Source organism: Notolepis coatsorum (assembly GCF_963971535.1).
Source record: "Notolepis coatsorum genome assembly, chromosome: 2".
Classification (NCBI taxonomy): domain Eukaryota; kingdom Metazoa; phylum Chordata; class Actinopteri; order Aulopiformes; family Paralepididae; genus Notolepis; species Notolepis coatsorum.
In genome coordinates this window covers 70,838,275-70,855,397 of record NC_140166.1, presented here as the reverse complement: position 1 = coordinate 70,855,397, position 17,123 = coordinate 70,838,275, and the positions used below count along the sequence as shown (strand labels likewise).

The window sequence follows — 17,123 nt, the reverse complement described above, 5'->3', positions numbered from 1 at the left end:
AGGAAAAACAATTCAGAAATGAGGTACAAAACTTAGGGTAAGGTGCAAATGAGGTATGAATGTAATGCAAATCTCTTTAATAATAGATTAATATAAAGTGTGTTAAAGTGTCTAAAGTGTGGATGTGTGTGCACTAGTGAGTGTAGTCGATGATGGGTTGTCACATAGTGTCATTGTCATTGTCACTTTGACCTCAAGCTAATATCCCATTGTAACTGTATACTGTAAATGTATACTGGTCTCACCTCCTGGTCCTGGGTGAAGACGTCGTCCCTCGTTGATGGAACCTCCAGATGCTACAGGATCAGAGATGTCCACAAAAGAGCATCAAGATGAAACCCACTGGTGTATACAGTACCACACACCACTGGCAGTGGGTGTTATTATATTGAATAATATGAATAACAATACACTCCTTACCTGACTGGCAGACTGGGAGCTGGCGTAGGTCACCTCTGTGGGTCCCACCGCTAGGAGAGAAGAATGAAAACAACGGTCTGATGGTATTTCCTTTTACTAAATAGTAAGCTAATGCAAGGTATGTACAGCGGCACGGTGGTGTAGTGGTTAACACTGTCGCCTCACAGCAAGAAGGTCCAGGGTTCGATTCCCGCTTGGGGACCAGGTTTCCGCATTATTGCCAGGTACCCAGGTGGGGTATCTCCCAGGCCTTTCTGTGTGGAGTTTGCATGTTCTCCCCGTGCTCGCAAGGGTTCCCCCCCCCCCCGATAAGAGAAACCCAATGGAAAAACATGCCCAAAAACAGATCGCTAACGTTGTCGCGTCCCCGACGAAGACGGGCAGGAGCACTTGGATTGGTCCCCAGGGCGTGGTACATCGCCGACGCGCCCTATCTGCTCCCGGCTGCCCTTGGGGGGAAGGACGACGGGATGGGTCAAGTGCAGAGACTCAATCGCATCGGCGACACAAAGAATTGCATGTGTGTGTGTTCCTGTGTGTGTGTGTGCCGCCCATCGCATATGTGTGTCGTTTGCATGCCAAATAAAGACTTCTCCTGCATTATTATAATAGCTGCCTATATTTACCATATACTGTATGTAGCAGCACACTGTAGACTCGTGCTTCTCTACTCCACAAGCCACTTCGGCAGGTAAAACAATCAGACCCTTCATCTGAAACGTGGGGGTTTAAGTGGCCTTCTGACCCTAATCTGGATGACCAGCCAGCCTCCAGTGTCTCCGGCTCAGAGGGGAATTCAACGTTGATGCCAATGCTCTGACGGACAAGATGTCAGCAGAATTATTAAATGATAAAAATGTTTCACCTTATGACATAGGTGGGGACGGCAGCAAGCACTGCTGCTCTGCTGCTCATTTACCTGGACGAGCTACGGACGGGAGCGATGCAGACGCAGAGGAAATTAACATTGTTACGGCATTCCTCTCTTTCACCAAGATGCAGGTGTGGAATAATGACCCCCCCCCCCTCAAACAATCTCCCAGTCATGTTCCAACCCCCCGCCCATTCACCTTTTGTCTCTCACCTGAACCCCCCCCCCCCCCCCTTTTCTAACTCCCCCCTCCCGGCCCCCCTCCAATCCAATACCTGGGCCATCCTATGCAGAACCCACTTCTCTCTACTATAAATACCTAGGTTTTACTGGATTCTGGAGCTCTTGGGAGGGAGACTAGGCCCGTGTCACTCCTGGAGGCATCCAGCAATAACTCTCGACCTATTTGTACTCGATACTCTGTTTGAGCTAAATAAAGTCTGACACAGGCCATTGCTCTGGGACAAAGTAGACAAACACTATCATCCTGCAGCATTACCTCATCTTGGCCCCTGGTCACAACGATTTGGAGATGGTTCGGGAATGAGGAAGTGGATGTTTCTGCCTCCATGGAGAGCACGCTACACCCTCTGCTGCCCTCCCCTTGTCTGATCCCCTGAGAGAGAGAGACACTCCTAGTCTGATCCCCTGAGAGAGAGAGAGCCACTCCTAGTCTGATCCCCTGAGAGAGAGCCACTCCTAGTCTGACCCCCTGAGAGAGACACTCCTAGTCTGATCCCCTGAGAGAGAGAGCCACTCCTAGTCTGATCCCTGAGAGAGAGAGCCACTCCTAGTCTGATCCCCTGAGAGAGAGAGCCACTCCTAGTCTGATCCCCTGAGAGAGAGAGCCACTCCTAGTCTGATCCCCCGAGAGAGAGAGCCACTCCTAGTCTGATCCCCTGAGAGAGCCACTCCTAGTCTGATCCCCCGAGAGAGAGAGCCACTCCTAGTCTGATCCCCTGAGAGAGACACTCCTAGTCTGATCCCCCGAGAGAGACACTCCTAGTCTGATCCCCTGAGAGAGAGACACTCCTAGTCTGATCCCCTGAGAGAGACACTCCTAGTCTGATCCCCCGAGAGAGACACTCCTAGTCTGATCCCCTGAGAGAGACACTCCTAGTCTGATCCCATGAGAGAGAGAACCACTCCTAGTCTGATCCCCTGAGAGAGAGCCACTCCTAGTCTGATCCCCTGAGAGAGACACTCCTAGTCTGATCCCCTGAGAGAGAGAGCCACTCCTAGTCTGATCCCCTGAGAGAGAGACACTCCTAGTCTGATCCCCTGAGAGAGAGCCACTCCTAGTCTGCTCCCCTGAGAGAGAGACACTCCTAGTCTGATCCCCTGAGAGAGAGAGAGCCACTCCTAGTCTGATCCCATGAGAGAGAGTCACTCCTAGTCTGATCCCCTGAGAGAGAGAGCCACTCCTAGTCTGATCCCCTGAGAGAGACACTCCTAGTCTGACCCCTGGAGACAGAGAGCCACTCCTAGTCTGATCCCCTGAGAGAGCCACTCCTAGTCTGATCCCCTGAGAGTCACTCCTAGTCTGATCCCCTGAGAGAGACACTCCTAGTCTGATCCCCTGAGAGAGACACTCCTAGTCTGACCCCTGGAGAGCCACTCCTAGTCTGATCCCCTGAGAGAGACACTCCTAGTCTGATCCCCTGAGAGCCACTCCTAGTCTGATCCCCTGAGAGAGAGCCACTCCTAGTCTGATCCCCTGAGAGAGAGAGCCACTCCTAGTCTGATCCCCTGAGAGACACTCCTAGTCTGATCCCCTGAGAGAGCCACTCCTAGTCTGATCCCCTGAGAGAGAGCCACTCCTAGTCTGATCCCCTGAGAGAGAGAGCCACTCCTAGTCTGATCCCCTGAGAGAGAGAGCCACTCCTAGTCTGATCCCCTGAGAGAGACACTCCTAGTCTGATCCCCTGAGAGAGACACTCCTAGTCTGGGCCTCTGAGAGAGACACTCCTAGTCTGATCCCATGAGAGATCCACTCCTAGTCTGACCCCCGGAGAGATCCACTCCTAGTCTGATCCCATGAGAGATCCACTCCTAGTCTGACCCCCGGAGAGATCCACTCCTAGTCTGACCCCTGGAGAGAGCCACTCCTAGTCTGACCCCTGGAGAGAGCCACTCCTAGTCTGGCCTCTGAACGGCAGGGACTGAGTAGCTATGGGCTGATAGCAAATGTAATTTATACTATTCAGTGTCGCCAAGGCTGACTCTATTTCAAAGGCTTCCACTGGGTATTGGACTTTGTTTTAGTGATGTGATGAGGAGGAATGTAGATCCCTTGTTTCAGTGATGTGATGAGGAGGAAAGTAGATCTTTGTTTTAGTGATGTGATGAGGAGGAAAGTAGATCTTTGTTTTAGTGATGTGATGAGGAGGAATGTAGATCCCTTGTTTCAGTGATGTGATGAGGAGGAAAGTAGATCTTTGTTTTAGTGATGTGATGAGGAGGAAAGTAGATCTTTGTTTTAGTGATGTGATGAGGAGGAATGTAGATCCTTTGTCATATTCTTAACTTTTTACAGAAACTATTGGATGAATGCCGCTTGCAGTGCACTCAACTATTAAAGTTTACGTGTGTCACAAAGGTTCCAGGGAGTAATTCGTATTTAACCACCCTCCGGTTAAGAGATTTCCCCAGGGCTCAAGGAAGATGATACCTGTTGTCAGGCACGGTAGAGTAGCTGTGTGCACATCCAGGCCAGTTGCAGGATACAAGTACATTATGATTATAGAACAAAATGGATACACGCACACTGGATTACAACTCCTGATACTTTAATTTACACAAGCAAAAAACCACTGCATGATGAAGCCCCTGTTGGGTTGTATTGGGAGCTGAATCCAGTGTATGGATATCCATTTAATTCAATAACCTGTCAGGCAGACAGCCCCCCACATGGGACCTGGTGTTGTCAGGCAGACAGCCCCCCACATGGGACCTGGTGTCAGGCAGACAGCCCCCCACATGGGACCTGGTGTTGTCAGGCAGACAGCCCCCCACATGGGACCTGGTGTCAGGCAGACAGCCCCCCACATGGGACCTGGTGTTGTCAGGCAGACAGCCCCCCACATGGGACCTGGTGTCAGGCAGACAGCCCCCCACATGGGACCTGGTGTCAGGCAGACAGCCCCCCACATGGGACCTGGTGTAACCTGTTGTCAGGCAGACAGCCCCCCACATGGGACCTGGTGTCAGGCAGACAGCCCCCCACATGGGACCTGGTGTTGTCAGGCAGACAAGTCAAGTCAAGTCAAGAGATTTATTTGTCACGGCATACAAGTATACAATGAAATGCGGGTGGTCTTGCCTGCAACAATGTGCAAATAACATATAATAGAATCAACATTGTGCAATAAACAAGTAACATTGTGCAATAAACAAGTAACATGTTAGGGCATATCGGTATATGTACATACGTTATTTACAGAGCATGGAGGACATACTAGGTCCTTTGGTAGTGTCTTTCTGTACATGCTAATTTATACAATCTCCGGTTATACTATACTATTTTTAAAGTGACCTTTCCTTAGTGGCCATAAGTGTGGGCGTGTGCAGCATGAGTGTGTGCCTGCTCATGTTAAAGTGGCTGCTAGTGTGTGAGCGTGTACAGTGTGTGTGTTGTGTGTGTGCTCATGTGTGCTTGTGTGTGGAGGGTTCAGTGTTCAGGGCTCTGATGGCCTGGGGGAAGAAGCCCCCCACATGGGACCTGGTGTTGTCAGGCAGACATCCCCCCACATGGGACCTGGTGTCAGGCAGACAGCCCCCCACATGGGACCTGGTGTCAGGCAGACAGCCCCCCACATGGGACCTGGTGTTGTCAGGCAGACAGCCCCCCACATGGGACCTGGTGTCAGGCAGACAGCCCCCCACATGGGACCTGTTGTCAGGCAGACATCCCCCCACATGAGACCTGGTGTCAGGCAGACAGCCCCCCACATGGGACCTGGTGTTGTCAGGCAGACATCCCCCCACATGGGACCTGGTGTTGTCAGGCAGACAGCCCCCCACATGGGACCTGGTGTTGTCAGGCAGACATCCCCCCACATGGGACCTGGTGTCAGGCAGACAGCCCCCCACATGGGACCTGGTGTTGTCAGGCAGACAGCCCCCCACATGGGACCTGGTGTTGTCAGGCAGACATCCCCCCACATGGGACCTGGTGTTGTCAGGCAGACAGCCCCCCACATGGGACCTGGTGTCAGGCAGACATCCCCCCACATGGGACCTGGTGTTGTCAGGCAGACAGCCCCCCACATGGGACCTGGTGTTGTCAGGCAGACAGCCCCCCACATGGGACCTGGTGTCAGGCAGACAGCCCCCCACATGGGACCTGGTGTCAGGCAGACAGCCCCCCACATGGGACCTGTTGTTGTCAGGCAGACAGCCCCCCACATGGGACCTGGTGTTGTCAGGCAGACAGCCCCCCACATGGGACCTGGTGTTGTCAGGCAGACAGCCCCCCACATGGGACCTGGTGTTGTCAGGCAGACAGCCCCCCACATGGGACCTGGTGTTGTCAGGCAGACAGCCCCCCACATGGGACCTGGTGTCAGGCAGACAGCCCCCCACATGGGATCTGTTGTCAGGCAGACAGCCCCCCACATGGGACCTGGTGTTGTCAGGCAGACAGCCCCCCACATGGGACCTGGTGTTGTCAGGCAGACAGCCCCCCACATGGGACCTGGTGTCAGGCAGACAGCCCCCCACATGGGACCTGTTGTCAGGCAGACAGCCCCCCACATGAGACCTGGTGTTGTCAGGCAGACAGCCCCCCACATGGGACCTGTTGTCAGGCAGACAGCCCCCCACATGGGACCTGTTGTCAGGCAGACAGCCCCCCACATGGGACCTGTTGTCAGGCAGACAGCCCCCCACATGGGACCTGGTGTTGTCAGGCAGACAGCCCCCCACATGGGACCTGGTGTTGTCAGGCAGACAGCCCCCCACATGGGTCCTGGTGTTGTCAGGCAGACAGCCCCCCACATGGGACCTGGTGTTGTCAGGCAGACAGCCCCCCACATGGGTCCTGGTGTTGTCAGGCAGACAGCCCCCCACATGGGTCCTGGTGTTGTCAGGCAGACAGCCCCCCACATGGGACCTGGTGTTGTCAGGCAGACAGCTCCCCACATGGGACCTGGTGTCAGGCAGACAGCCCCCCATATGGGACCTGGTGTTGTCAGGCAGACAGCCCCCCACATGGGACCTGTTGTCAGGCAGACAGCCCCCCACATGGGTCCTGGTGTTGTCAGGCAGACAGCCCCCCACATGGGACCTGGTGTTGTCAGGCAGACAGCCCCCCACATGGGACCTGGTGTCAGGCAGACAGCCCCCCACATGGGACCTGTTGTCAGGCAGACAGCCCCCCACATGGGACCTGTTGTCAGGCAGACAGCCCCCCACATGGGACCTGGTGTTGTCAGGCAGACAGCCCCCCACATGGGACCTGGTGTTGTCAGGCAGACAGCCCCCCACATGGGACCTGGTGTTGTCAGGCAGACAGCCCCCCACATGGGACCTGGTGTTGAAAGCCAGTTGGCAGCTGCTCCCTTTGAACCGAACAAGGAATTATTATAGGTTCTACCTTTGAAGTTGGCGTTCCTCCAAAACGCAGAGAGAGTAGGTGACTTACGCAGAGAGAGTAAGTGACTTATGCAGAGAGAGTAAGTGACTTATGCAGAGAGAGTAAGTGACTTACGCAGAGAGAGTAAGTGACTTACGCAGAGAGAGTAAGTGACTTACGCAGCGAGAGTAGGTGACTTACGCAGAGAGAGTAAGTGACTTACGCAGAGAGAGTAAGTGACTTACGCAGAGAGAGTACAGTAAGTGACTTACGCAGAGAGAGTAAGTGACTTACGCAGAGAGATTAAGTGACTTACGCAGAGAGAGTAAGTGACTTACGCAGAGAGAGTAAGTGACTTACGCAGAGAGATTAAGTGACTTACGCAGAGAGAGTAAGTGACTTACGCAGAGAGAGTAAGTGACTTACGCAGAGAGAGTAAGTGACTTACGCAGAGAGAGTAAGTGACTTACGCAGAGAGAGTAAGTGACTTACGCAGAGAGAGTAAGTGACTTACGCAGTAAGTGACTTACGCAGAGAGAGTAAGTGACTCACGCAGAGAGAGTAAGTGACTTACGCAGAGAGAGTACAGTAAGTGACTTACGCAGAGAGAGTAAGTGACTTACGCAGAGAGATTAAGTGACTTATGCAGAGAGAGTAAGTGACTCACGCAGAGAGAGTAAGTGACTTACGCAGAGAGAGTACAGTAAGTGACTTACGCAGAGAGAGTAAGTGACTTACGCAGAGAGATTAAGTGACTTATGCAGAGAGATATGTCATCTATATACCCACAGCCGTAACATAATGTGAATCCCTACCCACCTTCAAAACCGCCCTCAAAGAGCACCTACGGGAGGCTGCAATTCTAAACGGGCCCCCGTAAAAATGTCCAATGTTCAGGGTCCGAATGGCTGTTGGAAAGAAGCTGTCCTTGAAGCGGGTGGATGGAAGTCAACTACATACCAATCTGAGGGGCCACGGTGAGCGAGCTGCTTCTGGACGACACTGGAGACGATGACGGAGTAGGATTTGGAGTTAGACCTGCAGATAAAACACTTTTTTAATTAATTATGTTGACTGTGACGCATCTGTCCCCCGTGCAATGAAACTATGGAAGTAGGGACTGTGGATTGGTCTCTAATGCGTTCGTTCTATCTGTGTTTGTCTATCTTGGACACTACTGGTCACCAGTGTCTCTGTGTGTGTGTGTGTTTGTGTGTGTGTGTGTGTGTGTGTGTGTGTGTGTGTGTGTGTGTGTGTGTGTGTGTGTGTGTGTGTGTGTGTGTGTGTGTGTGTGTGTGTGTGTGTGTGTGTGTGTGTGTGTGTGTGTGTGTGTGTGTGTGTGTGTGTGTGTGTGTGTGTGTACCTGTGGGGGAGGAGTCGGTCAGGCTGCTGGTGGAGCGCCTCCCTCTGCGCAGCAGGAAGCGCTCACTGACCCTCTTGGCTTCGACCAGCAGCTCCAGGTTCCTCTGTCTCTCCTCCTCCGACAGCTGCAGCTCCGGGAGCGGGTCCTTCACCAGGTCAATCACTGCCCCTCGGAGGTCTGAGACACACACACACACACACACACACACACACACACACACACACACACACACACACACACACACACACACACAGACAGACAGACAGACAGACAGACAGACAGACAGACAGACAGACAGACAGACACACACACACACACACAGGCACACACACATGCAGGCACACACACACAGGCACACACACACAGGCACATGCACACACACATGCAGGCACACACACAGGCACACACACACACAGGCACATACACACACACACACAGGTACACGCACAAATGCACGCACAGGCACCCACACACACACACAGGTATATACATTTTATAATTACTTTCTTTTATTTAGCACCCCCCCCCTTCAAAGTAAGTCAATTAAGATATGAGGGTACAACAACAATAATAACACCAACAACAATAATAAGAAGAATATAACACCATCAACACACAACACACAATACAAAACAAAGCAAAATAAAGCAGCCATATTAATGTTCTTAACATGTTTCACTGAGCAAATGTAGATGGTTTCAAATAGAAAGGAAATATGATGATGATTATCCATCGGTTTTATCTCAAGCCTCGCCTTCTTTTCTTGATCCTCCAATCACAACTCTTGATTTCCCCGGAAGAAGAAAAGAGGGCGGGTTTGAAAAAGGTCAATTAAGATCAAAATATACCTATGATCCTGTCTAATCTCACTGCAAATGACGAAAACCTACATGCATGTAAACGTAGTTGCTTGTGGAATATTTGTGTTTCCAAAGTAGAGAGACCTCTTGCCAAGAAGGGTTTTGAAAATGGATGTGAGTCACAAACATAGGCACATGTACAGTACAGTACATACACACACACATACACACACACACACACACACACACACACACACACACACACACACACACACACACACACACACACACACACACACACACACACACAATCAAAACACAGAGACGATGACAAATGACTGCAACTTGATTCTCTGAGCTCAGCAACGAGCAACGATTTATCAAAACCCCAACGGCGCAGTAGAAGCATATCAGGTGTTCAGGGAAGACTGCTCCGTCTCTCACCTCTCTGTGACGCTGAAGACCAATCTTAGACATTACTCAAGGTACGCAAATCACCAAACTATGGCTTAGGATGTTTCTGTTGGCTCAGCACAAGACTAGTATGTTTCAATAAGCCTATTCTAGGGTGATATATACTAATGTTACTCAATTTGAACCTGGGCTGAAAGACATTAGGTACACACTGTAAAAACTGGGATTGGGGTTCATTAATATTTATTAAATAATAATTATTAACCTATACATAATAAAAAAAAGACTGTGCCGAAATCGAATTGAGCTGAATTCAATAAATTTGAACTATTTATGAATTGCATTTTACACAGTTTTGGTTGAATAAAATGGGCAGATAGTTTAAAAATGACCAGATGACGCTCCTATTTTTACAGTGTACTCTGGTAGATTGCAAGTCAATAATCATAAATATGTGGTGAGTGTTGTGGCGAGCTGAATAAGGCCAGCGTATATACAGTAGATAACCGGGTTCACCCACCGACTGTGGTAATGGGGCCTCCAGAGCACTGGGAGTTTCTGGCCAGACGAGTTCTGGGACTGTGCGGCCTGTAGGAGAGAAGAAGCCATGTTACAACACAGTGTTCCGAGAACCCGAGCCTGTATTTATATTGAGTAGTTACTCTAAAGCCTGCAGACGATACATGGATTTCCTTTCCTAGACATACCTTCATAGTGTGTGGATAAAGCTATTTTTGTCCTCTTGAGCCTAAAAGGCTTTAGTATAATTATGTGCCCCAGACGAAGGACCTGGAGCCTTCTTTGAGAAAAAGGTAAAGAACATCTGCAGCTGCTTCTCCCAACCCCCATCCACTGACACGCTGACACTGGTAACGTCGAACCGTCCCACTATACATGCCAGCTGGACCCGATATCCTCCGCACTCCTCCAGACCACAGCACCAGACATCCTCCTCACTCCTCCAGACCATAGCACCAGACATCCTCCCATTCCTAACTGCAACCATCAACTCCTCGCTCAACTCTGTGGTGGTTCCCACTTCTCTTAAATCAAGCTAGAGTCACACTGCGCTCATAAGAGAATCAACCCTTCAATACACCTCTTAACAGGCGTCCCAAAAAGTTGACATTTTTGTTTTAGTTTTTGAGGACTGCATACTTCTTTTGCAAACCAAAATACTATACATTATACTCATAGCACATGCATAAGCCTGGTCTCTTTTTTTTATCCGCCCCTCCCCTTCTTGGTCGTTGCGCGCATTTGCCCCCTACTTGCCGGTCTAGGGAGCCCTGAAGTCTATCACATGCTTCCTCCGATACATAGGAGACAGCCAGCAGCCTCTTTTCACCTGGCAGCGAGGACTCTCATTGGGTGAGTGTAACACGTGGGAGGGCACACTACCTCACCCAGATCCCTTCCTCGCTGTGCAGGCGCCCTGACCGACCTGTAGGAGTCGCTGTTTACAACTACCAGATTACCACAGCTCCCTCCCGCGGACACTGCCAACTGTGTCAGTATGACGACTGGCCAAGCCGGAGGCACCACTGACAGCTGGATTCGATAAAGCCTGGTCTCTTTTGAAAGATAACATTCTGAGTTTCTGATACAATAAAGAAAGATCACTTTTAGTGCTAATGAAATAGAGTAACATAGGTCTGAACTATTTCTGCAATATCCAGAAATAGTATATCCAAAAAAAATTGGTATGAGCTGGAAAACACCCTGGGTCCATAGCCTGAAGTTTTATGTAGTACATGTCCAAATCCGTTCAGAAATTAGTGATTAGGAGCGATTTTGGTAAACTATGTACAAAATAAAAGCTCTCCAGGATTCCATTTCCTCATTGACTTCAATTCATTCTGCGGTTTTTTCTCTTCCGGTTTTCGCTTGTGACTTTTCACCTAGATCCCAGATTCGCACATCCCCACGTGGGGTATCATTGGAAACCCTGTCCAATCATTTTCGAGATCGCCAAATGATTGACGGAGCTAGAGCCTCGGGAGTCGGGGGTGGTAATCTCACTCTGCCGTGTACAATGGCGCACGCCTCACATATCGGCATGTAACTCGAGAACCGCTGAATGGATTTTGTCGCCTGAGGTGGACAAATAGGGCTTTAATTCAATATATTGTATTAAAAGAAATGCAGACCCAAGCCGCTAGAGGTCGGCAAAGTGTTGCGTCGCGCCGGTGGGCAAATCGTCCTCAAGAGGGCCCACATGTGGGCCGTTGCGTGTTAAGAGGCTAAATCAAGCTAGAGTCACACTGCTCATAAGAAAATCAACCCTTCAATACAGTCAACCCACAGATCCTCCTCACATCCCTCGCAGGAATGGAAGTTGTAGGCTCTGCTCACATCGCCTCAACAACCATAACCTGCAGATAGATTCTTCCTGAGCAACGTCCGACAAAAAGAAGCCACCCAACTCCTCCTGCAATCAACAGTCATGTCTTGCCTCGGCTACTGCAATGCACTGCTAGCTGGTCTACCAGCTACTGCCCACAATCCACTTCAACTCATACAGAATGCAGCGGCCCGCCTGATCTACCAAAGTCAGCCCACGTTACCCTACTTCTTAGAGAGCTGCACTGGCTTCCCATTGCCGCACGAATACGCTTCAAGGTCCTTGACGAGGGCAACGGCTCCCTCCTACATCCGGTCAATGGTCTCTAACTAGTAACTACACACCCTCAAGACCCCTCCGCTCTACATCTTCTGGCCGCCTCAGTCAGACCCACTCCTATCCGAGGGGTCATCAAAGTGAAACAGGCTATTCTCAGTCCTTGCTCCACAATGGTGGAACTAACTTCTCACCACAGTCAGGACAGCCCGTCCAACTTTCCACCGTCAACCAAAAACACACTTATTCAATCTATATCTGGTATATATATAAAAAATAAATAAATAAATACTAACCTTGTTACTGTCTTTTACTATTATGCACTTTGCTACTAAGTAATCTACCCTGCCTATATTACTACCTAATATGCTAATATTATGTCTAAACTACTACAGTATGCACTCAATACTGTAGCACTTAAGTTCTACACTGTTTGCCGAACAACAATGTTACCTGGCTGCCAGAGTTGTAAATGTCCTGCTGACTTGTTGTACATAACTTGTGCTGGATAAAAGCATCAGCTTGATTGATTGAAAATGTTATTAACAGATTGCAGAACGGGTACAATACAGTACCGCTCAATACACACAATTGTTAAGGGGATGCAGACCAGAGAAAGACTTTCGTCTTGTTTACATCAGGGTCCCCCATTTTCAATTCATCATAACGGCTAAATGACTAAACGTAAATGTAAATGTAAGAAGACTTGAATACCTGGTCTGCTCAATGGGTCGACCATCTTGTTGCACAATGGTGGCTTGCTGTGGCAAAACGATGCTGGGGGCAGTCATGGTCACGGCTCGGCTTTCAACAGGTGTACACTAACAAGAAGGGACAGAGAAACACACAGGTTAGAGTTGCTACCAGTACACATTGTCTTGATAAAATAACTCGCAAATATGGATACTCGTATAGCAATATTGTACACTGGAAATGAGTAGATGGTTCTGAGAGGAAATATTTTATGATTAAACACACTGACATCTCACCAAATGTCACCACATGTCTTACGCTACGGAGAGGGACGAGGAATGTTCCAACGCTGTGACCTTTTAACCTTATTGCTTGTGTACACATCTCTATGAAAATACCGGTGTCTACACTTTCTCAGAGCTGTCTGGTGACTTGATGGATTGTTTTTTGGTTAAAGCTGTTTTCTTTAACCACCCATGTTGATATCAATGCAAGGACAGGCCAAATGGACTCCACAACTCTTCTATAAAGTCTGCGCTGTTAACATGGTTGGTACTACAGTATATAGGGAATGCCGTGGAATCTGAAGTGGACAGAAAAACACACAAACTTGTGGTTCTCTCATGTTTTGGAATTCAGGGAGACACTTGGCTCACCTGGTGGACAGATGGTTTGTAGTCAATTCTACCGAATTTCTTAGCAATTTGCAATCTCCTGCACATGCAGCGTTTCCTTATAGGTAAGTAAAGACATCCTATTTGACTGGCTATTGGAGTCTCTTAGAGAAAAAGGACATATCAACACTCAACGCTAATTACATTGTTCAATACACATACAGTATGTGTCAATCCATATAGCAAATGTTGAACCTGACCTGAACACCTTTAATGTCCAAGAATCACAAGTACCATACTTTTGAAATGAAAGGTCGCCCTGTTTCTATTTCATAAAATCCTAGTCCTTTCATCAAAGGGAGGTGTGTGAATAATCAGACAGGCACTAATTCACGTAGAACTCAATAAACTCAGAATGGAATCCAGATAAGTGGAACCCTCTTTCCTAGAAATCTGCAGAAAGGCCACGGCTGCTGTGTAATAAAGAGGGATATACCTCTGGCGATATGTCAGGAAGATTAGATTAGCGAGGTTCATGACGTTCTGCAGGCGCGTCTTATCTGGGCCGCGTTTACGACTGCCTGCAGCGGAAGACTGTGTCCTCAGAGGAAGAGTAATCAGGCGCAGCCAGCCATCCATTCTATAAAATCGTTGATGTCGTTATGTTTCAAACAGTAAACGATGGCTGCATCTAGCAGAGCTCCACGGAGCACTCTTCACGTTTCTTCTTCGATGACTTAAAGGGGTGTTTCACGAGTATTGTCTCCGGTTGATTTATAAGACCGGGCGGAAAGCCCTTCCAAATATCCCAGGAATGCAATGCAACATAGTTCAGTCTGTGATGATGGAGCCGCTTGGTACCGTCTCAACTCCACTATGCCTTTTTTGGTTTCCCACCGGGCAGAGGTTGTGGACAGTACCGGGTACCTGGTTCACTGGTTGGTACTGGTTGTGGACAGTACCGGGTACCTGGTTGGTACTGGTTGTGGACAGTACCTGGTACCTGGTTGGTACTGGTTGTGGACCTGGTACCTGGTTGGTACTGGTTGTGGACGGTACCTGGTACCTGGTTGGTACTGGTTGTGGACAGTACCTGGTACCTGGTTGGTACTGGTTGTGGACAGTACCTGGTACCTGGTTGGTTCTGGTTGTGGACGGTACCTGGTACCTGGTTGGTACTGGTTGTGGACGGTACCTGGTACCTGGTTGGTACTGGTTGTGGACAGTACCTGGTACATGGTTGGTACTGGTTGTGGACAGTACCTGGTACCTGGTTGGTACTGGTTGTGGACGGTACCTGGTACCTGGTTGGTACTGGTTGTGGACAGTAACGGGTACCTGGTTGGTACTGGTTGTGGACGGTACCTGGTACCTGGTTGGTACTGGTTGTGGACGGTACCTGGTAACTGGTCCTACACATGAACAGTGGCGATAACAAAGGGTGACGTGAAAACACGGACGACCAGTGATTGGTCAGAGAGAATTGTCTCTTGTAAAACACAACAGCGCCACTGTCTTCTCAGGGACTGTGCGTTATTTATGAAATGGAGGGGGGGGGGGGGGGGGGGGGGGGGGGGGTGAAATGGGGGAGGGACATCAATAATGTTTTTAAGGACTAGGGACTAGGACCCCCCCCTTCCCTGCTTGATTAGGTCTGGCGCCAATCCTGGGGGAGGGTCATGCATTTTCTCCCAGTTAATCAGGGAGGGTCTCTGAATAATATTGTTACTGTAGGTCAGAAAAAACGAAAACAACAACAGTCCCCGGCCTCCCTCCCCCTCATAAATAACGCACAGTCCCTTATCAACCAGGAAATTCTGCTCACGTGAAAGTCATATTAGTAATTTGACAAATCTAGTAATCTAACACTTTTTTTCCCCCAGCGAATCTGGGCCATCTATAGAAGGTTAACCCTTTCACTACCATACTGCAGACGGTTAACCTTTCACTACCACACTACAGAAGGTTAACCTTTTCACTACCACACTATAGAAAGTTAACCCTTTCACTACCACACTATATAAGGTTAACCCTTTCACTACCACACTATAGAAGGTTAACCCTTTCACTACCACACTATAGAAAGTTAACCCGTTCACTACCACACTATAGAAGGTTAACCCTTTCACTACCACACTATAGAAGGTTAGCGAAAGGGTTAACCTTCTGTAGTGTGGTAGCGAAATCGTTAATCCTTTGTAGTGTGGTAGTGAAAGGGTTAACATTCTGTAGTGTGGTAGCAAAAGCGTTAACCCTTTGTAGTGTGGTAGTGACAGGGTTAACCATCTGTAGGGTGGTAAATAATAATAATAATACATCCATTTTATATATAATAGCGCTTTTCCAGGTGCTCAAAGATGCTTTACATGGGTAGAAGGGACAAAACTATGGCAAAACAAAAACAGAACAAAATAATACATGACAAAATAAAATAAAACTGACAGAATTAAAGGTCAAAAGCAAGATTGAAAAGGTGGGTTTTGAGGGCTGATTTAAAAGATGTCAGAGTGGTTGCATCACGGATATGGCTGGGGAGGGCATTCCAGAGGGAGGGGGCAGCAGCAGCAAAGGCCCTGTAGTGAAAGTGTTAACCCTTTGTAGTGTGGTAGTGAAAGGGTTAACCTTCTGTAGTGTGGTAGCGAAAGCGGTAACCCTTTGTAGTGTGGTAGTGAAAGGGTTAATTGAAGAAGAAGAGGGGCAAGGCAGACAGCCCCAGTCCATAGTGAAATACCAGCATATACTGTATCTTCCTTCACACACAGTCCTGATCCCTATGTCACGTTCTCACATGTTACATTCTATCGATGATGTCACTGGGAGTTCTGCTCATTGAAATCTACGACATTCTAAAATCCCTACATAGAATTCTGAGGAAATGTTCAGGGGGAAAAAGGTAGACCTGATATGATCTATATTTTTTAACACCAGTGTGGCCCAGGGACGCGGGAAGTCCGTGGGAAGTGGGGGTGTTGAGATATAGATCGTTTTTGATAAAAAAAAAAAAATTTATATATAATTTTTTTTTCTTTTTTTTTTATAAAATATATATATTATATAATTATACTTGTAGTTGTATTGTCTGCGAGACATCGCCACCACGCAACACGTCAAAATGCTCGCTATCTGCAAACAGCTCCACTGTCTGTCTGTATACTCTGCTTTGGTCAAATCACATTTAGCGTGGGTGGGGCCTGAGAGTGCTGGGGCTGACGTTCTGCAGATGGATACTATTGAGTCAGAGGCTAGAGCGATAGTTCAACAGGGTCTGAAACGTGTCATGAGGGGGTGCTGAGATAAGTGATATAATAATAACGTCATAGGTTTACCACTCTGGTAAACCAACACTCTCGTTTACTAGAGGAGACCACTGCACTGCCCAACTCCACGCTCAGCTCTGCGGAGCGTGCGAGACAAACAATGTAACCGTTTTGATGCACACATCACAGCCCAGCTTACCCCACCTGTTGCGCCCTCCCTCTGCAATTCGTTCCCCGCATACATGATCGCCGACATGCAAAAGGTCTTCGACCACCCTCCAGGGGGCTCGGATAGTTCTGCTGGCTTGTTCATATATTCCTTTACTGCGAATTCAGCGTCCCAAAACTATTCCAGGCTGCGTCTATTTTTTTACCAACGGATTTCCAGTTAAGCGTTGACGCTCCCAGGCCGCGTCTATTCGAATCCCAACCGGTTCATGCGTCGGCTACACGCTGTTAATAACACTGCATTATCGAGACAGCGCCCCTATGAGGA

The 17,123-nt window shown here is 48.8% G+C and overlaps 1 protein-coding gene across 1 annotated transcript in view; it reads right to left on the bottom strand.

Moving 5' to 3' along the window:
* Positions 1 to 17,123, bottom strand: part of mrvi1 (murine retrovirus integration site 1 homolog) — an 80,316-nt gene that overhangs the window by 31,104 nt on the left and 32,089 nt on the right. Inside the window, 6 exon segments of the mRNA XM_084307588.1 lie at positions 246 to 296; positions 421 to 470; positions 7,827 to 7,904; positions 8,230 to 8,406; positions 9,964 to 10,031; positions 12,778 to 12,884. Coding sequence (XP_084163714.1) covers positions 246 to 296; positions 421 to 470; positions 7,827 to 7,904; positions 8,230 to 8,406; positions 9,964 to 10,031; positions 12,778 to 12,884 — 531 coding nt within the window.